Consider the following 22,216-nt stretch of genomic DNA (forward strand, 5'->3'; position numbering starts at 1 on the left):
AAGACTCAAGAAGCAATAAAAAATAAAAAACTATCAATATGAAACCAAAAATACAAAATCATGAATAACAAAGAGAATTCATGCAAAATGAGAATGATATTAAGGTGCACAAGAACAATTATGAAATTATAAAAAAACTAATTAAATAATACTCAAATAACTCAAGCTAAGTAAAGATAATTTTTTTTTTTTTTTACTTTAGCTAAAACTAACAAAGAAAGAAAAATAGTAATGGAAAACTACCAATTATAAAATATTTTTATTTTATTTTTAGAGATATCTCATAAATAATGTCTAAATAATCCCAAAATCAAGATATGACACTAAGATACCCTAAAAATAAAGAATTTTCAGATTTGAGTTGTTGAATCCAAGATTTGATAAAAATTATAATTTACAGCTACACCCTAATTGTTCCTTTTGTGATTTTTTTCTTTTTTATCTTTGATCTTTTTTTTTTGTTTGTAATTGGGAACAACCATATCACAAATAATCTTTCAAAAAAAAAAAACGTTTTTTACAACTAGGTTTTAGATGATGACAATGATAAAATAACACGAAAACCAAAAGATAAAGGTTTATAACTTGATTTTAGAGTTTTACTTTGATACCAATTGATATAAGCCTTCTGAAAATAAAGATCCAAAAACTACAATTAAATCAACCTTTCCCAAAAACTATCAATTCGTGATTTTTTGGTTTATAAGACAATATAATGATAACTTGTACCAATACATCAAGACTATAGAAATTGAACCCCCGCCCAATATCCATGCAGAGGAAAGAATGAATAGTATAGAAGACATCATAAAGCTTAGTTAACACTTTAATAAGTTAGATTAGTTCATTGAATAACCAAAACAAGAGATTTCCTCTCTCACACACATAATATATGTGGCAATAGTGTATTAATCAATCTAAAAAAATATTGTCTTACAAATTAATATTTATACTTGAAATAAAATAAACCCTAGTTGACCTAATGAGTTAACATCAACCCAAATTAAAATAAGCCCTAAAGTATCTGGCCCTTTGTAATCCAATACAATTAAGGAGAACTCTTGGAATTAATTCTTATTTATTCTCCTATCTTTCCATATATAATAAGAATCTCTCTCGTAGTTTGAAATATATAAAACACATGGAAATACATATTATCATAGTTGTCACTCCTTTTATATATAGCCCATTATGCTAAAATTAATTAAGCCCATGAAGTATATGGATTAGACCCCTACCCCTCTTGTACATAGATTAGGTTAACTAAGGTCTAATCATCACTGTTAAAGTTATAGTCTTTTTAAAATTCATCTTCACCTAAATACTCTAAATAAGCCCATTGAATGCATTTTTGAGCTTTTTTGCCCTTAATCTTTTAATTGGCTCATCTGAGACTTCTGTTGGATCTTTCGGTGTAGTTTGGATCATATCAAGTTTAAAGTCGATGAACTTGAAATTTTGTTTATATGAAAAAACTCAAATAAAGGTTTATGACATTGTATGTCTTTATATGGATGATATGATAATTTTAGACAACAATGATTATATGATCAAGTGTATTAAAAAAATACTAACCAATAAGTTTGATATGAAATACTTGAGTGTTGCAGATGTCATACTACGAATAACAATTTCTAGGACATTTGATGGATTGATATTGTCTCAATCCTATTATCTTAAGAAAGTTCTTAATAGATTTTCTAAAAGTGACAATAGCACTGTTAAAATATCAATTGTATAAATATAAATATGTCTAAGAATAGAGGTAAAAGAATAAACCAATTGGAATATTCTTGAATAATTGAAAGCCAAGTGTACGTATGAACTGTATAAGGTCTGCTACTATATACTCGGTTTTCAAACTAAATGATTTATAAGTAATCCAAGTATGAATCGTTATAAGGCAATACAAAAGATACTCAAATATTTAAGGTACACCTTGAACTATAAGCTATAATATATTAGTTACCAAGTAGAACTAGAAAGGTATATTGATGTTAATTTAATGCCCAACATTAAATGAATATGTCTTAATACTTGGTGGAGTAATTTTGTCATGAAAATCCTCCAAACAAAGGTGTATCACAAGATCATGATGAAATAAAAGTTTATTTCTCTTGATAAAGTTAGAGAGAAAGCTAAATGGCTTTGAAATTTCTTAGATGATATTTTTTGTTGGCAAAAACTAGTGCCATTTATTTGTGACCATTATGACAATCAGTTAGAAATTAGTAGGGCATAAATTACTGTGTATAATAGTAAGTCTAGAAATATATAGCATAGATATAATATTGTTAAACATTTGCTCTTGAATGAAATTATTTTCATTAACTATGTAAAGTCAAAGAAAAATAGTGCGGATCCGCTAACCGAATGTTTATCGAGAGAGCTTGTGTATAATTCATAAAGATAAATTATTTAAAGCCTTTAAAGATAAAAGAGTGTAATGATGATAACCATACCTTATTGATTGAAGATCCTAAGATCTAGATTTAAATGAAAAGCTAAGTTATATAACAGTCTCATAACACTTAAAAAAAATTTATATTATTTCCTATTTATTCCCATAATGAAATAAGTATTAGATGCAACATGATGAAGGGTGAGTTGTGCTTTTAATGATTTTTATATTTAGTTATATCCTGTGTATTATAATAGAATACTTTTAATCAAAGATCACATATGAGTAAGAAATGTGACCATTTCTTTGAGAATTTTGATAAAAGTTGGATTCTCTAGAGCACTTATAAATTCAAGAGTTGCTTGGAGCCAAAATGAGCACAAAAATAAGAACCAAATGAAATCTTTAGGTAAAAAAACTATATGAGTACTATTATCTTGGTTGAATTATGTGAGTATACAAAAGACTGAATAGCTTAAGACATCATGTTTGCTATTTATCTATGTAAATCTAATGGTATTTCACTAAGGAATGTTCAAAGTCAAAAACTATTTATCCTGATGTAGTAATTTACCAAATTAGTATCTCTCAACAAATCTTCAAGAAGTTTTTAAATTAGTTAAACAATTTCCATTCATGTGGGGGTTTGTTGGAAAATTTGTTAAAACATGATTAATGGAAACAATTAAGACCAAGTTAACAGCGGGGTCCACTCACCTTTTGGATTAGAACTTTGTTGAAATCTAATCTCCAACATAAGCTCTTTAATATAGAATATTGACATAATTTAAATAAATTATGGGTGAATGAGAAATTGATCTGAAAGAACCAGTGGTTGAGAAGTTTTGATGAAACCCAAAACTTCTAAAAGAATTCTATAAATTGATCTGAAAGAACCAGTGGTTGAGAAGTTTTGATGAAACCCAAAACTTCTAAAAGAATTCTATCCCACATAGAAAAGATACAAAACTTTCTTGGTGATTATAAAGTGAGAAGTTAGAAAGTTAATATTGGGCTAAAAGGGCTCGTAAACTTTTAGAAGGTAGACGTCTTAAGCAAAGTGGAATTTAGGCTTAAACCCACTCACTTGCTCCAGATTTAGGCCAGGATGGGGTTTGGGTTCGGGTTTATTAAAAAATAATATTTTGGTACCTCTTAAAATCTGGACTTAGACCTAGTCCATAAAGAACTATTTCTTTCATCCCATTATGTGTTCATTCTAGCCTATGAATATTAAAAGTCTTTTCTAGAAGCTTTTGTTGTAAATCTAAATATTTTTTCAACTCACAAAATTTAGATTTATGGCCACCATGTTCAGATTTAATCCTTGATTTATGGTGGCCAATCAAATGTTGATAATAGTAGGAATTAATTCTAATTATTACCAAAAGTAATTCTTTAACTTTTTAGCTTCTAAAATCCACTATAATAATAAGGTCAACGAAGAATTTTACATAATTATTTTTCTATACTTTTACACTCTCTTTCTCACCCTATTTTAGTGTTTTTCCTTCTCTTTTTATGCTCTGGGTTTTCTCTTATATTTAGAGGTTATGTTTATATTTTTAAGAGATATTTGATTAAAATAATTTTTGGTTTAAAGACTTTGTTTAGAAGTGTATCTAAACTAAGATGAGAATATTAGAATCTTGGTAGGTATATTGCAAACATCCTAGTTGTAGTTGCATAAGGATGAGCTATAAAGCTTTAAGGACAAAGAATTTATCATTTACAACAATAAGTTTAATTATTTTAAAGTGTTTCAACAAGTAGCTTCATTTGTTTTAATTTAAATATAGAAATTTTTATTGTTAATATGCATGCTAGAAATTTAAATTAATATTAATTGCAAATTTGAATATATGTTTAGGATGCATGCTAGAATTCTATTATTATATTTGTATTGAAAGCATGTTTGTTATGAGTTTTTTATTTTTTTATTTTGCATGCTTATATATTTATATGTTTTTATGAACTCTAGGCTTTTCTTGAAATATTTTTATGTTTATCATGCTTCTTTTTTTTTTTTTTTGTTAAACTAAACAATCCTTTTTAATTGCTTAAACTTTTGGAATACAATACATTCTAGTTCAATCTCTTGTAGAGCTAGGTTGTAGTATAAATTTGCAGTAGATATTTGAAAGCATGCAATTACGGCAGCACTTGAGGGATCGAGTGAAGCTCCTGCTAGGCTTAAGGTTTATGATCAATTGCTTAATTGATTTAAGTAGTATAAATTTATTTAGTTTTTGTTCATCCATGGAAAACATGGGTAGTTGTCGTGTTTATCACCTAAATGCATAAAATTAGTCTACGTGGGACGTTTGCTTACACGTTCCCAAAAAGGATAGTCAGAGCCAGTAGAGTTTTAATTAGTTTACCAAAGCAGATTGCGTTCGTCCACCGCAGCTGAACTGCAAAACTTCCTTGTATTTGAGTGGTTGTTAAGAAAAACTGAGAGTTTAGTGTTACAGCTTTTAACGTTAGTGCTAGGCTGCTAGCTATCTTGATTTGAATTGTCAAACTCAAATCGTTTTCAAGGCTAAAGATGGTTTTTGAAGACTTTCCATCCTTTGGGAAGATAGCAAGGATCAAGCCAGCGATCGAGGTTAATTCCAAAAGCAATCATCTGTGGCCACTGGTCTGCTTTATAAGCAAGTGGGAACTTTAAGGGCAGCAACAAGACATTGAAGAATCAGAGGCCTGAACGTGGACGGCGTGATCTGCGAGTAGGATCGTTGATTCTTGCACAGAATTTGGATGCTTGAAGAATTTGTAGCTATTTCTTTTACTTCCTTATCAATCTTTACTTTCTTGCCATGGATGATGGTAGATGTTTTTGGAGTATTCGTTCCTGTAAAAAACGTTATGAAGACCCCTTCTTGCCATCCTTGATTAAGGAGAGGATATATCCAGGTTGCTCTAGTTAACGGGTAGAAATCAAATTAATAAAAAGAAAGACTTTTTATTAGTCTGCTGGGTATAGAATCCATGGTAATACAGACGTTATCGACGAAGCTTTTTTTTTTTTTTTACCTCTCGTCACGGTGCTTGTTAAAAGTGATTAGATTCTTCGAAAAAAAGGAGATTTTCCATTGATGAAGAGAGATGGATGGTAACGTAGTTTCCATAATGGGAAGACGACTTTGCTTTATTTCTTTCAAACGATAATTTTCACTTAAGAAAGGTCGGTGTCTTGTCAGTAATAGTCGTGGCAAGCACCCATAAAGGAGTAGTGCTGCGACCCACTTTTCCAAATTAAGCACAAGTGCTGGATGTGAGCGCGTCGAAGGGTTTATTCTAGATTGAGCTAATCGACTGTGATTGCACTCTTGCTTGCCATGGACTTTTAATTATTATTATTATTATTATTATTATTATTTTAAAAAAGAGGACTTTTGAGTTACACCCAAATGTGGAAGAAGCTTGGTGTTTAACATAGTCTTTTTATCTTAAAAGTAAAAATGCATATGGTTTTTAACTGCAACATTAGCATAATATTTTGATCTCTCCTAAAAGGGCTTAGGATATTTAATCAATTGTGGTTTATGTAAATTATTATTAAAGGTCGAATACTTGGACAGCTTATAATTTATGATAACCCATCCTTGAAGCAAATATTCAAAGCAAAAAAAAAAAACATTTGATCTTTAAATAATCATCGCATAAACCCTAAATAATTCTAAATCTATCTAATTGGATTCTTGGAACTATTGAAAAATTTTAAGTTCACCATTTTTATGGTGTATATATGTTTTGGAAAACCCAACACTGGGTTACAGTCCCGACCATTCAAATCAATTGGTTTTATTTGAATCATGTGAAAAAAGGCAATGGTAGCAAATGGACCAAGAATTTTTTTATAAAAAAATAGTGTTTGATTTTTTTGAAAGCTCAACACAAAAATAAAATATAAAAAGTGCTAAATTTTATAAAATGGCCATACTTTTAAAAAGAAATTGACCAAATTTAAAAAAAAAAAGCATTTAAAAAAAAAGGTTAGGAAATTAGGGCAAAAAAGGATGAAGACAAGTTACATTAATTCTTTTGATAGAATCACACACGTAAAGAACAACATCATATCTACCAGGTTTCCATAACTCTTAAAGCACACTTATATAAATTACAAGTGTAGGATAAACTTTGTGCTTATTGGGTCTAAAAATAGAACTCTCAAAACCTTTTCAAGTCCCTTTTAATCCCTATATTTGAAAGATTATGCATCATATAATGATGCTAAGGGGTGAAGACAAGTTACATTAGTTCTTTTGATAGAATCACACATATAAAGAACAACATCATATCTATCAAGTTTCCATAACTCTTAAAGCACACTTATATAAATTACAAGTGTAGGATAAACTTTGTATTTATTGGGTCTAAAAATAGAACTCTCAAAATCTTTTCAAGTCCTTTCTGATCCCTACATTTGAAAGATCATGCATCATATAATGATGTTGAATTAGTGGTTGTTTGGTGCAAGTGATGAAGATATCAAAGAAGAGACGGTTAGAAGAAAATATAGAATATGAAATTATCAACTAAATGAAAGAGAAGAAAAGGTTGGGGGTTGGTGGGTTAGGGCTTTATTTTATTTATTTATTACCATATTTATTATATTTAGCCTAGGTTATGAGTTGGTCGGGTCAACTAGCAAGTATATGGGTTAACCTTAGTATATCCCAAAATGACATCATCTTGGACAAAAAAAAAAGTTAAAAAACCCTAAAATGTTGTCATTTTGGATGAATAAAAATAAACAATTATCATTGGAGTTAACATGATTGTGTTAACTTGCCAGGTTGGACTGAGGTTAATCAGGTTATGGGTTGACCTACTAGATCACTCGAGTTTGACTGGATCAACTTTCTAACTGATTTAAATGCAAACCCATCCTGAGCTAGACTTCGAGTCAGCATATATTACGTTAACTTGCCATGTTGGAATGAGTTTGATAATTATATTTATTACTAGTAACTTGGGAGGGCTACGCGAGCCCTCTAATTATAAAATTAATAGGTTTAAGCCTAACTTGATTAGATACCAAATCAGGTTTGTGATCCAAATATTTTTATTAGACCTGTCCATTATGAGTTAGGTTCGCCCTTAAATAGTTTTAAAAGTCTTATACCATAGAATATATATTCACAAGTTATATTCCTTCTCACTTTGGAAAACCTATTTAATTCTAGTATTTTTAAAAGATTTAAGCACACTAAATTGTAAATCTATACCCTTTATTTATATACTTTTATTGAATGTATTTAAGTATCTAGGAATGAATGATATTTGGCATTATTGTTGGAAGAGTTTATGGTTACTTTGAATTTATATTTATTTTATTTATTTGATAATTGACATAGTAGGATGTGAGTTTGGTATGCATTTATAAATTTGTAAACTTTTAGAGTTAGTTTTCATTCATGGGTTTGGTTTTAAATTCGTGTAGTTTGAAGGATATTTTATTAAATAAATTTGGTATTTTTAATCTATCCTAAGTTCATGCATTATTTGCATATTTAATTTCAATCCTTATATATTAAAATATAAGCATATATCCATACATTTTATTTAATTAATTGAGAGACTTTTATAGTATACTCTTCATTTCATACTTATTATTAGTTGTCATATAGCTATTAAGATTTATGTGTTAATAATTATTTTTATAATTAACTCCAAAATATTTTTAAAAATATTTTTTTTAATATCTTATATTTTCTACCTTATAATTACTATACGCATAATTTTCCAAATGCCTTGCTGGTTATATTTTCTCATCTTGAAAATAAGTAGTTGATAAATTTATTTAATTATCTAATATCTTTTTGTATTTTAAAATTAATTTTTCATAATCTATTATCATCATATAGATTAAATGGTAAATTGGTTGATAGTATATTAGAGTATTTATGTATGCACGCGAGGGTTGGTAACTAGTACATGTTAAAGTTGAGACATAAGATGCAAACCAAAGGCATAAGATGTGATAATATGAAAATTTATTTGAGATAAATGGATTAATGTTGTGATAATATGAAAGTTTATTTAACCTATTATAATCAATGGGTTAATATTGTGTTGTTGCGTTCATATTGTATGCCCAAATTTTGCCTCACATATATATATATATATATATATATATATATATATATATATATATATATATATATATATAATGAATAACAAGATAAATCTAACTATCACTATCGGCAATTTTCCAGAGAATATTGGGGCTGTGGCTTTCTATTAGAACAAGAATTCGATACAAAAAATTGTAATTTGGGCTTCCAGTTAAAGAACATTAGGATTTTGACGTTGTGTGCATGGCCTTTGTAAGGGCAGTCAAGGTTTTGAGTTTTGACCATTATTTGTGGACAGAGCGATAAGGTCAATGGGCCAAACCTACAAGCACTCCTATAGGCTGAGTCTGACGAAGCTATGTTTTTTTTGCCACTTACACATGGGCTGATTCAACTAGAAGGTAAAATAAAGAAAACTACACAAGAATAGTGTAAAAAAACAATAAACTTATGAAAATAAATTGCATGAAAGGTAAAATAATAAATTTATGAAAGTAAATTTAATGAAAGATAAAACATAAAGTTATATAGAAAGATTAATTATCTAGCACAAAGCATGTGAAAAAAAATAAAATTGGAACAGTTTGAGAAATATTTAAAAACTATTAGTAGGAAAAGTACTTAGTAGGAGAAAATATTTAAAAATATTTAAAAATATTCTCTTCTACTCCTTTTTTTTTCTAGGATGTGTAATATTTTTTCCTCTCCTCTCTTTAGTAGGAGAAAGTACTTGGACGAGGAGTCAAGATTTTCCTCATCCACTTTAGTCCTAATTTTAAACATCAAAACAAGCAAGAAGTTAATATTTTGATGGTATTATACATTTATTGTTTCTTACATAATAATAGAAATAGTAAGAATAATAGATAACATATGTGCATAAAAAAATTTGTTACATGATTAAAAAACATAAAAAGACAAGTCATATGTTATTGTTGTTACCAAGGCTGTTTATTTGGTGCCAAAAACATTCCATGCTAATGGTAGGAAGATCATTAAAAGATATAATGAAATAAAATAAAGATAAGTGATGAAATATCATAAAGAACAACATAAGCAGATGGTTAAATGAGCAAAGAAAATTGTTTTCCCATTAAATAAATTTGTTTGAAATAACTTTTCTTAAATAAAATAAATTGTCTAAGCCATCAATAACATGGATGTCATGAATGAACAAAAAGAATTATTCTTATGAAACAAAATTAGCAACATTATAGCAAAGAAATGATAAAAAAAAAAGAAGAAGAAGAAGATGTGTTGGTGGTTAAAAAATAGACTTTGTAGAAAAAAAGAGAAAATTATTAACTTAGTGTCGAAGATTAAAAAGGAATCAATTAACAACTTCATAAAAGAAAAACATGGCAAAAAAAAAAAGATGGTTGTTAATTGAGTGAATGTGTTAAAAAATAATATTTTGTTCACAATCAAATATAGATAACGAATCAAGGGTCCATTTACTTGGATTATCATTAAATCAACACAATTTTGTCGAAAGAGAGTTTCGGTTCAAAACCAAACACTAAGATTAAAATACTTCAAAATATGTTATTAATGCATGAAGACCTTAGATTATTATCTAATGATGTCATGCGATTGTGAAGATGTAAGAGAAAGAAAGAAAGAAAGCATGTCAAAAACTCATGGCTAAGGTAATATTCTTGGGAAGAACATGAAAAAATATCAACCCAGATTTTTTTCCAGAAATGTATCAACTTACTGTCAAATCTAGAAATGCATACCAAGTTTCGAAATTGAATCTTTTTTATTCATACAATCCACATTGTCATTGTCATATATATTTGAACCAAAACAAACAACAAAAAACAACAAATCATGGAAAACATGCATGAAATCTCATTTTCCAAAACCGACAAATAAAACAGCAAGCTTATCCATGCAATTTGAATTCAAAAATGACTTTTAAAACAAATTTTGGTCATGGCCAAAGTCTTATAAACCCAAAATTAACAACATGGTTTATCAACGCATTAACCGAACTAAGAAAACTAAGAAAACAAAAACATTATTTTATAAGACAAAACATATATCACATATCACACTAGATTATTGTTCCATGTTGTTCTAAGGGTTAGATACTTTTTTCAAAGTAAAAAAAGGTATCCCAGTGTTGTTAACATGCTTTTTAATAATAATAAAAAAAAAATCTTGAATTCATAATATGATGCATATTGAACAATATCTTTTTTAAATATTGATACAGTGACATATTGGATGACATTTGTTTTCAAATACTGAGATGAAGCATATTAGATCTACCATATTTAACTTATCAAATCTGCGACATGAGTCATAAGACCTTAATGATCGTAAGCCAAATCATGATAAATTATGAAGATCAATTCTTAATTAACCTTGTGTTGAATGATGAAATTGAAAAACATTACAAAACCCAATTCATAAATAGCTTAATATTGAAGGATAAAATTGAAAAAGAACTAAATAAAAATAAGATTGAGTTGTTAGAGTATGCAATTAAAAGAAAGAAAAAATTCAATTAAAAAAAGGACAAAACAATAAACTAAATCAATTTGGGTTAACCTGTTAAACTCATGATCTGGATCATAAAATTAAGATAACTCAATAAAAAAAAATTTGAAAAAAATTATGAATCCCAATTAAAAAAAGACAAAAAAAAATTAACAAAGTTAACATGGGTTAACATTCCAAACTTGCAACTAGAGTCATGAGATTATAATAATCTTGTAGAAAGAAAATAAAAGAAAGATTACAAAGTCCAATTTCAAACCAAGCAAGTGTTGAAACATGAAATAAAAAAAAATTAATAAAAAAAAACCCAAGTCCTCGGGCCAACCTATTAAACTCGTGATCTAAGTCATGAGACCGAGATAATTTCATACAAAGCAACAAAAAAAAATCATGAAACTTCATTTCCAATAGATCCAATATTGAAGGTTGAAATCGAGGAAAACATGAGGTCAAGATAACTTTACAAGAAGCAAATTAAAAAAAAACATTATGAATCTTAATTTTTAAATAACATATTATCAAAGGATGAAATTGAAAAAAAAAATAAGATTAAGTTATTGCAAGGTAAAATTAAATGACAAAAAAAATGAATCAAGTTAACCCAAGTCAACCTGCAAACCCACAATCCAAGTTATGAGATTAGGATAATCACTTATAATACAAATAAAAAAATTTTACAAAAGTTTAATTTTTAATCAATCTAGTGTTAAAAAATGAAATTAAAAAATAATCATTAGAAAAAAGGTAAAAAAAAAACTTGAGTCAACTCAGGTTAACCTATTAAACCCATAATCTAGGTTATGATATCAAGATAAATTAATAAAAAAAATAATAAAAAAAAAACCTGAAGCCCTAGTTCCAACATATCATTAATTGAAAGTTGAAAATTGAGAAAAAAAAAAATTTAAATTCATGAGACCATAATATAATCCAACACCAAGAAAACTGAAATTACAAAGCACAATTCCCAAAGCAACTTAATATTAGAGAATAAAATTGAAGAAAAAAACTAAACAAAAACATAAACAAGATTGGTTTGTTGAAAGGTGAAATTAAAAGAAAAAAAACACAAGCACTATTATAGTAAATAGTATTTTATAGGTGTGACTATAATGATTTAGCTATATCTTTAGTGTTTTGTTAATAATACAATCTATACTATCTTACAAAGTTAACTTAATCTAACAACTCATATGAAATGAAGCACAAAAGTTCCAAAAAATACCAATACTTGATAATTAAAAGTGTGTAAGTGGTAAAATTTTCTAAACTCTCATCCTCTTGGCTTAAAAAGACTAGTGAAAGCTCTATTGAGAGGAAGTTCAAAGAGCTGAAGAAATCAAGCATATTTCATTAGTGATATGATCATTTGATCAATAATTAATAATTAAAGCATATTTTCAAATAAAAGGATCCAATCCATTTAGTATTAAGAAACCAATCAGCCAATTACAACATAATTAAAAATCACACCATGTTTCTATATAATTATTATAAAACTACATAAAAATCATTTCTTAAACACCAAAAATTATTTCCCAAAAAGTCCAATAATTAACAAATGAATTATAAAAACCAAAACAAATGATTAGGGAGATGAGAAGGAAAAGTAAAAATTCTAGCTCTAGTTTGAGTCCATTGCGATTTAAAAGCACTCTACTTCATGAGGAAAAAAAAAACATTTAAGAATCATATAGCTATGTTGTTGGTTAAGTTCTGAATTTGTTTTTTTGTTCTGAAATTATTAGTTCGAGTTTTATAATTTTAAAATCATTAAAAACTTATACAGTTATTTATTTTAGGACCTGTGGGATTAATTAAAGCGCACATAAGCTAGTCCGAACATCTATATTAATTAAAAAAAAACACAAATGAAAGAAAGAAAATTAACAAGTGTTTGGGAGAAATTATACAATAGAAAATACAATAAGATAAGAAATAAAAAGAAACTTCTAAAACATTAGACAAAGAAGACACGCATAAAACAAAAAATAAAATTTAACTGTGGTTGAGAGAAAGTACATATATGAAAATATCAAAAGTTAATTAATGAAAAAAAACCTCTAGAAACTTTGAGATGAGAATAAAAAAAAAAAATGGAAGCCGCAGCTAAAATAAATAAAAAATAATTATAAGTTAAAATAAATTATAAAGACATTTAAAATTCTGGTAACAGTTATTTTATTAAGTAACTTTTAATCCGCTCTAAAAAAAGTTTAGAAAAGAAGCCCAGTATGGTCTTAAAATATCACGTAAAGCGGAGGTCTGTTTCATTTATCTCTCCTCCAGCTCGACATCCACATCCAAAAAAAAAAAAAGACACTCACTCACACACTTCTCTCTGGTCTACTGTGTCTCTCTTCTCCGACCTCGCTTAAACGCTATCGTCGGTTCTTTCTCCAGAATTAACCATCCAAAAAGAGGCGACACATGGACGCTTCGATTCTACACTCCGAATCTTTCTCCCTCACTCGCCTGTGCTTTACCACTACCACCACCACAGCATCTGCTGTTTCCCTCACTTACCAGATGCCCTGCCTTCTCTTTTCTACTCCTCGACGGAAACTTGTATCGTTATCCTCCATTTCTTGGCCTCGCAGGTCTCCTTCCTTTATAGCAGCTGCAAGTAGTGGGACCTTGATGGCCAATTCTGTAACTCGCTCTCTCACCCTTGTTCACTTTGTTTAATCATTTTTTTTTAAATCTTATTAGTTAGCAATTCATTATTTTCGTTTGAAAGTTTATTACTTTTTTTTTTTGGTATTCTGGTTAATTTAATTGCATGTGGTGGGAGATAGGAAGAGAGCATGCATCAATTGGGTTTTGAGAAAGCACTTTTGGTACTTCAATTGATGCATTAAAGAAGCTAATTTGCCCCTGTACATGTCGGGTGTGTAAGGTTGTCTACGGAGAGGATTTGAATTTTGGTGTGAAAGCCTTGTGTGTTGTTGAGGGTAGGCGATGGCGATATTAGGGAATTCTTTACTGGAAAATGTCATTAATTTTGGTGCTGTGATGGAGAAAGAATTCAATTTGGTAACTTATTGTACTTCAGGCTGTTGGAATTTTAGCCAAAAGCCGCAAATGTCAAGATTGGGGTTTGGGTTTGAGATTGGTCCTAAGTTTGAAAAATACCAATCAAAGGAACGAGAATTTTATGTCTGGTTCTATCTGGTTTGACCCATTTGTAGTCTTTTTGCACCTTGAAGTGTGAATTTAAAGTTAACGTTCTTCTATATGTGATTCTTTTTCTATGACTTGCTGATGCGCAGCCAAAAAGTGGGGTATATACAGTTGGTGATTTTATGACAAGGAAAGAGGATTTGCATGTGGTAAAACCGACAACAACTGTAAATGAAGGTATTTGTTAGATTTCTATATTTTATCCATGGAGTGCACATAGTTTTTCCAACACCTAATGTGCTGTGTTTTATGCCAATTAACAGCACTGGAGACTCTTGTAGAACGTAGAATTACTGGTTTTCCTGTGATTGATGATGATTGGAAACTGGTAACCCTTCCTTGACTTTCTTTTGGTTATTAATAATGTCGATTCCTTCTTTCCCTTTTTTGGTTTCCAAATAAAGATAACAATTAACATCTGATTTCTGGATCTTATTATTTTTTTGAAGTTATTCGTTTCACTTTCTGAAGGCATTTCAAGATATCCGATATTGAATATCCAAATTGGCTCAGGGTCCCCCAATCTGAGAGTCTGTTGCAGTCTTTGCTGCTTAAACTAACAATTCACATAGATTTTTTTTGCTTCAGCTTTTTATCTCCTCCTAACAACAACCAGTTTAGGATGCTGTTATTCACTTGGAAAATCATTGACCAATTTTTTTTGAAAATGAAGAACGACAGCAAAACCTGATTTGAAAATTGTAAACGATCCTCAATCAGCTTGGGATGATGAAGAAATTTTCTGGATGCATCAAAACAAGTACTCATATGTCCTTACCAGCATTTCTAAGCTATTGCTTTTAATGTGCTGGTGCTATTGTATGAATGTTTATGCCTTCGTTTAGATTGGTTATAACCATCCCTTTCTGGGATTATGATTATAATCTATGGGTGCAATCTATTTGCAATTTTCTTAAGAGCTAACACAATTAAGTTGTGGGAATAACTTGAATGTTTGTTGCTATTGTAGGTTGGTCTTGTGTCAGATTATGACTTGTTAGCATTGGACTCCATATCAGGTGATTTAAAACAATTAAGCTAATCTTAACTTGTTTTTTCTTTAAAAAAATAAAAAGAAAAGGACAATTCATTTTGTCCTTTTATGTTGCAATTTCTTCAATCAACAATATAGATGAAGTTATATGGAACTGGCATCAAACTAGATGCTTGATATCAGAAAAAATGTGATTTATCATTTCTTACTTCTGGATCTCTCTCAATATTTCAACTAGGTGGTGGAAGAACTGAAACTAACATGTTTCCTGAAGTCGACAGCACTTGGAAAGTATGTGAGAACTTTCTCCTTTTTTCAAACCCAGACTTGCACATTTTCAATGCAAATACATGCATGTTTTGTTGCCCACCTTTTGACATTTTTTTCCCAAGTATTGTTTGTATGGAGCTTCATAAACCAACCTCTTTGCAACACGACATTCAGAAGGGTAATGTATTTGGAGTAGTCTGAATTCTGCATTTCTAGCATATTCCTAGGAGGCAAGGATGATGATGATGAGAGCTGGTCCACTAATGGGTGAATGGTTTAAGAATTGATTCCGTTAGCTATGAATGGATAGGGCTGGGAATAAATGGCAAAGTTCAAGACATCAACTGAAATTGACTTGAGCTGAGCTTGAGATCACTTGGCAATTCTTTACTGCATTGAATAACAATTGAGGGAATTTGTGTGACTGATGCAACTCATACTCATAGATGAAATCCCAAGGGTGCAGGGCATATGGTTGCTTTCCCGAATTGATTTAGAAGTATATTGCTAGGTTTTTATGAACACTCCTCGTCTGTTATTAGGAACCTTAGATATTATTATCAAAACACTAAAGATATTTTTAGGCATATCTTTAGTGTTTTGTTAATATCCCTATTTCTATTTAGTTTAGGAAAATATTTTCTTAATAGTGTTTTGTATTCTTCCTATTTAGTTTACGAATCATTTAGTTTATGCCTAGGACTAGTATAAATAGGGTTATTTAATTTGTAACTCAAGAGACTACTTGAAAAGAAAACATTGAGTAATAAATTTTGAATTAGGGTTTGTGTGGTTGCCTTATTCGATAGAACGTTGTGTTACTAGTGCTTGTTTTTCATGTGTTCTTTTCGTCTATGTTAGTTGATATCAGAGCTCAACAATTCTTGGTGGTTAGTTGCTATATATGTGTTTAATAAAACATGGTTGGAAGAGGTGGTCATAAAATAGGACATGTTCGTGTAGGAGGAGATGGAAAGGTTCTACTTCAGGAAAGAGACGTTTAGGAATTGGTGATAGAAGACATGTAGAGATAGATTGCAGAATTAACCTATCAATTAGCGGTGATAAAATTATGGAGACAATTTGAAGAATTATCACGTTGATTAACAAAGATGAAGAAGAAAAAACTTGAGGAGAGTGATCATGGATCAATGACCTATTTTGAGAACCCGTTTCAGAAGCATAAGCAAAAGAGGCACCTTCTTGATATGAATGATTATGATATTAAAACTATATATATATTTTTTATGATTCTAGTTATTTTATGGATTGAAATTAACCATCAATTTATGATGCTTATTTTGATAATGATTATATGTTGATAATGATGGAATAAACATTGATACAAATGACAATAATGATGTCATCAATAATGTTGTCATTATCGTTGATGGTTTAGAGGTTGAGTGCAAATAGAACATAGAAGGTGCTCAACCAAAGAAAATTGTTGATTTAGACTATGTTGATCCTTTTGATTACAATCTTATTATTTATTATCACAAAGGTAGATTTGTTTAAATGTTATATGGATACAACACATGTTGATGAAGCAAGTTCATGGTTTGCAATTCATTGCTCTAGAAGTCAGTGAGAGAGAAATCATTTGTTAATTGATGTTGCTTATGCAAAATTTAACATGAAGAGATTGATTGAAGTTAATATCTAAAACTGTTATACACTTGAACAAAAAAAAAAAAAAAAAAAAGTTAAGAGAGTCTTGATTGGATAACAACAAGATCAAGGTAAAAACATGAACTCGAGGATGAATTCCTTCCAGCCCAAGGAGAATGATGCAGGAGGATTTTTAGGATAAGTTATTTGTTTCATTGCTAAATCATTGTAGTAACTCTATTCATCAGAATATTGTGTTGCTTGTACTTGCTGTCCTTTTTTTTTTTTTTTCCTGTCTGCATCAAACTCTTTCCTTCTATCATATTTCAACAGTATTTTTAGGCATATCATATTTCACTAGAGAAGGCCTCTATTCAACAACTTGAACTTCTAGCTCTATAGTGAGAGTTTAAGCACTGGAAGTTACTCTCTTGATAGCACTTTTCTATCCTTCACATATTGGGTCTTCTTGATGAAATTTCATTCCAGAGAAATAAGTTGCAAATTCATGTGCTTTGAGTTGATGAGATGTTGCACATGATCCAATCCTCCAACCATGTAATTTGCTGATACAATATAGTAAATGATGATTGCAGACTTTCAATGAGGTACAAATGTTGCTCAATAAAACCAATGGGAAGGTTGTTGGTGACTTGATGACACCAGCACCAGTGGTTGTTCGTGAAACCACCAATCTTGAGGATTCTGTAAGGTACAGCAGCCCTTCTTTTCCTTTTTTTTTTAAAAAAAATCCAAGTTGATCTTTCTGAATATTCCCTTCACTTTGTTTATGTTTATTCTGATAAGTTGTGGCCAAAAATTAACTTCTGACTTGGTTTTATCTAATGCCAGATTATTACTCGAGACAAAATACCGTAGACTTCCAGTTGTGGATGCAGACGGCAAGCTTGTAAGAGATATCAGACTTTTGTATTGATCAATATCATCTAATCATGTTTAATGGTGGTTTAATCAGCCATTTTTCCTTCACTTGAAGGTTGGAATTATCACAAGAGGAAATGTTGTAAGAGCTGCTTTGCAAATAAAACATGCCATGGAAAGGAAAGCGTAGTATCCCCGTATTTGTTTTTCAAGGAAAAATGCAGCAGCCAACATGGCAAGCTGGGTCTGGTTTGTTTATGCGAGCTGTTTCGAGCTTGGCAACAAAAGAAGCTGGCTGCTTTATACATACAATTTTGGCACGTGTTTGTATCACATCATTTTCTACTTTTCCTAGTATAGTAATAGGAGTTACAGTTACAAGGATTAGTGGCGACAGGAGCCAATAATGGTTCATCTCAAGACGCTAGTATGATCATGATGGTGGTTTCTTCACATTCTGTTTTGCTTCTCTACTGTTCTTGGATGCAAATCTGACCTTGGCCAAAAAAGTGTAAAGAGTGCCTTAAATTTATTTGATGAATTGGGTTAGTTCCATTATCCTGAAACTAACACACACACTGTTGCATTTGTTGTTTTTCTTGTCATCATGCTACTCATTGTTGGCTATGGTTTTGTTACCCATGATTCGACCATCTTAGAGAGCTTCCCCAAACTTTTTCTTGTTTCCTAGTTGCTGGATATGCAGTTATGATGCAGGAGGATTTTTAGGAAAAGTTATTTATTTTCTTAGTTATTTTTATTTCTATTTAATTTAGAAAAATATTTTTTTTTTATAGTGTTTTGTATTCTTCCTATTTAGTCTAGGAATCATTAAGTTTATGAATTTTTCTTATTCAGTTTATGCCTAGGACTGTATAAATAAGGGACTAGTATAAATATGGTTATTTAGTTTGTAATTCAGGAGACTACTTGAAAAGAAAACATTGGTAGCCTTATTTGGTAGAACTTTGTGTTGCTAGTGTTTGTTGTTTTTCTTGTATTTTTTTTCATTTATGTTAGTTGATATCAGAGCCCAACAATTTCTAATAGTTAGTTGCTATATATTTGTTTAATAAAACATGTTCAGAAGAGGTTGTCTAGAATAGAACATGTTCATGTAGGAGGGGATGGGGAGGCTCTACTTCAGGAAAGAGATGTTTAGGAATTGGTTATAGAAGACATGTAAATATAGATTGCAAAATTAACCTATCATTAGCGGTGATAAAATTATGGAGATAAGTTGAAGAATTATCACATTGATTAGCAAAGATGATGAAGAAAACACTTAGAGAAGAGTGATCATGGATCAATAACATGTTTTGAGAATCCGTTTTAGAAGCACAAGCAAAAGAGGCATCTTCTTAATATGGATGATTATGGTATTGAAACTAATTATTATTATTATTATTATTATTATGATTCTAGTTATGTTATGGTTTGAAATTAACCATCAATTTATGATGCTTATTTTGATGATGATTATATGTTGATAATGATAGCATAAACATTGATATAAAAACAAATGACAATAATGATGTCATCAATAATGTTGCCATTGGTAAGTTAGAGGTTGAGTGTAAATATAACATGGAAAGTGCTCAACCAAAGAAAATTGTTGATCCTTTTGATTACAAGCTTATTATTATTATCACAAAGATAGATTTATTTAAAGGTTATATAGATGCAACGCATGATGAAGCAAGTTTGTTGTTTGTAATTCATTGCTTTAGAAGTTAGTTAAAGAGAATTTATTTATTAATTGATGTTTCTTCTGCAAAATTTAACGTGAAAAGATTGAAATTAATATCTAAAATTGTTATACGAATGAAGCAAAGAAAGAAAAGAAGTTGGAGAGTTGCTATTGGATATTGATGAGATTAAGGTAAAAACATGAACTTGAGGATGAGTTCCTTCTAGTCTAAAGAGAATGATGCAGGAGGATTTTTAGGATAAGTTATTTGTTTCATAGCTAAATTATTGTAGTAACTCTATTCATCAAAATTTTGTGTTTGTTGTATTTGCTGTCTCTCTTTCTTCTTTTTTGCATCAAACTCTTTCCTTCTATCAAGTATTTTTAGGCATATCATACTTTAATAGAAAAGGCCTCTATTCAACAATGTAAACTGCTAGCTCTATAATGATAGTTTAAACTCCAGAAGTTACTCTCTTGCTAGCACTTTTCTATCCTTCACATATCATACTTTAAAGAAAATTGTTGATCCTTTTGATTACAAGTTTATTATTATCATCACAAAGATAGATTTATTTAAATGTTATATGGATACAACACATGTTGATAAAGCAAGTTCATGGTTTGCAATTCATTGCTCTAGAAGTTAGTGAGAGAGAAATCATTTGTCAATTGATGTTGCTTATGAAAATTTAATGTGAAGAGATTGAAGTTAATATCTAAAATTGTTATACAAATAAAGCAAAGAAAGAAAAGAAGTTAGAGTCATGATTGGATATCGACGAGATCAAAGTAAAAACATGAACTTGAGGATGAATTCCTTCGAGCCTGAGGAGTATGATGCAAGAGGATTTTTAGAATAAGTTATTTGTTTCGTTACTAAATTATTGTAGTAACTCTATTCAGCAAAATTTTGTGTTGCTTATACTTGCTGTCTTTTTTTTTGTTCTTTTCCTGTCTGCATCAAACTCTTTCCTTCTATCATATTTCAACAGTATTTTAAGCTTATCATATTTCAATAGAGAAGGCCTCTATTCAACAACTTGAACTTCTAGCTCTATAGTGAGAGTTTAAGCGCCGGAAGTTAACTCTCTTGATAGCACTTTTCTATCCTTCACATATTGGGTTCTTGATGAAATTTCATTCCAGAGAAATAAGTTGCAAATTCATATGCTTTGAGTTGATGAGATGTTGCACATGATCCAATCATCTAACTACGCAATTTGCTGATACAATATAGTATATGATGATTACAGACTTTCAATGAGGTACAAATGTTGCTCAATAAAACCAATGGGAAGGTTGTTGGTGACCTGTTGACACCAGCACCAGTTGTTCGTGAAACCACCAATCTTGAGGATTCTGTAAGGTACAGTATCCCTTCTCTTTTCCTCTTTTTTTTTTTTTTTTTTTTTTTTTTTTTTTTTTTATCCAAGTTGATCTTTCTGAATATTCCCTTCACTTTGTTTATGTTTATGTTTATTCTGATAAGTTGTGGCCAAAAATTAACTTCTGACTTGGCGTTATCTAATGCCAGATTATTACTCGAGACAAAATACCGTAGGCTTCCAGTTGTGGATGCCGACGGCAAGCTTGTAAGAGATATCAGACTTTTGTATTGATCAATATCATCTAATCATGTTTAATGGTGGTTTAATCAGCCATTTTTCCTTCACTTGAAGGTTGGAATTATCACAAGAGGAAATGTTGTAAGAGCTGCTTTGCATATAAAACATGCCATGGAAAGGAAAGCGTAGCATCCCCGTATTTGTTTTTCAAGGAAGAATGCAGCAGCCAACATGGCAAGCTGGGTCTGGTTTGTTTATGCGAGCTGTTTCGAGCCCGGCAAAACAAAAGAAGCTGGCTGCTTTATACATACAATTTTGGCTCGTGCTTGTATCACATCATTTTCTACTTTTCCTAGTAATAGGAGTTATAGTTACAGGGATTAGTGGCGACAGGAGCCAATAATGGTTCATCTCAAGATGCTAGTATGATCATGATGGTGGTTTCTTCAGATTTATGATGTTATAAGCTACTAGCAGATATTTGTCTGGTCTTCCTTGCGATGCATTAAATCTGGACGGTGATTTAGTTGAAGGTGATGATGACTGCTCTATGTCCTTTGTTGTCAAACTGGTTGCTGAACCTAATAGTGGAGGAGCCTTACATGGTAAAAACTTGAAAGAGGGCGTGTTACTATTAGTTGTGAAGTGAAATTATGCTGATTGTTTTTATGTCAATCCCTTTCTGTTGGCTAAATGTAGCCTTCGTTGGAGACCACATGATATCTGTGAACAAACACCTAGGAATATCAGGTAGAACATTTGGACTAAGGGCAGCAAATCATTCACTTCCGAATTTGGAATCTTCTTACCATTTTTTGCTGTTATTGCTGAGCTGGACATCTTTTATACCTGGAAGTATTTCGAGCTCATTACAATGCTCAAGACTCTGCATATCTGTTGTTTTTTCTGGATATTTACTCATGGCAGACGTGATTCCTTTGAAGTCTAAACCAGGGCCAAGGAAAGTGAATGCACTGGTGAATAAACCTGAGCTGCCCTACCATGCTGTGGCCAAGAACAATGATT

General features: G+C 30.3%; 2 protein-coding genes across 2 annotated transcripts; both read left to right on the forward strand.

Annotated features, from left to right (window-relative positions):
- The first annotated feature begins 13,247 nt into the window (after nt 1-13,247).
- Nucleotides 13,248-18,487, forward strand: LOC118045832 (CBS domain-containing protein CBSX1, chloroplastic). Its single transcript, XM_035054557.2, has 8 exons — nt 13,248-13,644; nt 14,265-14,352; nt 14,439-14,503; nt 15,146-15,194; nt 15,408-15,460; nt 17,647-17,762; nt 17,903-17,960; nt 18,048-18,487. The coding sequence occupies exons 1-8, from the start codon at nt 13,423-13,425 to the stop codon at nt 18,120-18,122; spliced, it is 726 nt and encodes a 241-aa protein (XP_034910448.1). The 5' UTR covers nt 13,248-13,422; the 3' UTR covers nt 18,123-18,487.
- On the forward strand, nt 18,337-22,001 carry LOC140955613 (CBS domain-containing protein CBSX1, chloroplastic-like). The gene is made up of 4 exons (XM_073409305.1): nt 18,337-18,477; nt 20,879-20,991; nt 21,160-21,217; nt 21,305-22,001. Exons 1-4 carry the CDS (start codon nt 18,469-18,471, stop codon nt 21,377-21,379), a joined length of 255 nt encoding a protein of 84 aa, XP_073265406.1. The 5' UTR covers nt 18,337-18,468; the 3' UTR covers nt 21,380-22,001.
- Nucleotides 22,002-22,216: the final 215 nt, after the last annotated feature.

The sequence above is a fragment of the Populus alba genome, chromosome 5 (assembly GCF_005239225.2).
Source record: "Populus alba chromosome 5, ASM523922v2, whole genome shotgun sequence".
In the NCBI taxonomy this organism is placed as follows: domain Eukaryota; kingdom Viridiplantae; phylum Streptophyta; class Magnoliopsida; order Malpighiales; family Salicaceae; genus Populus; species Populus alba.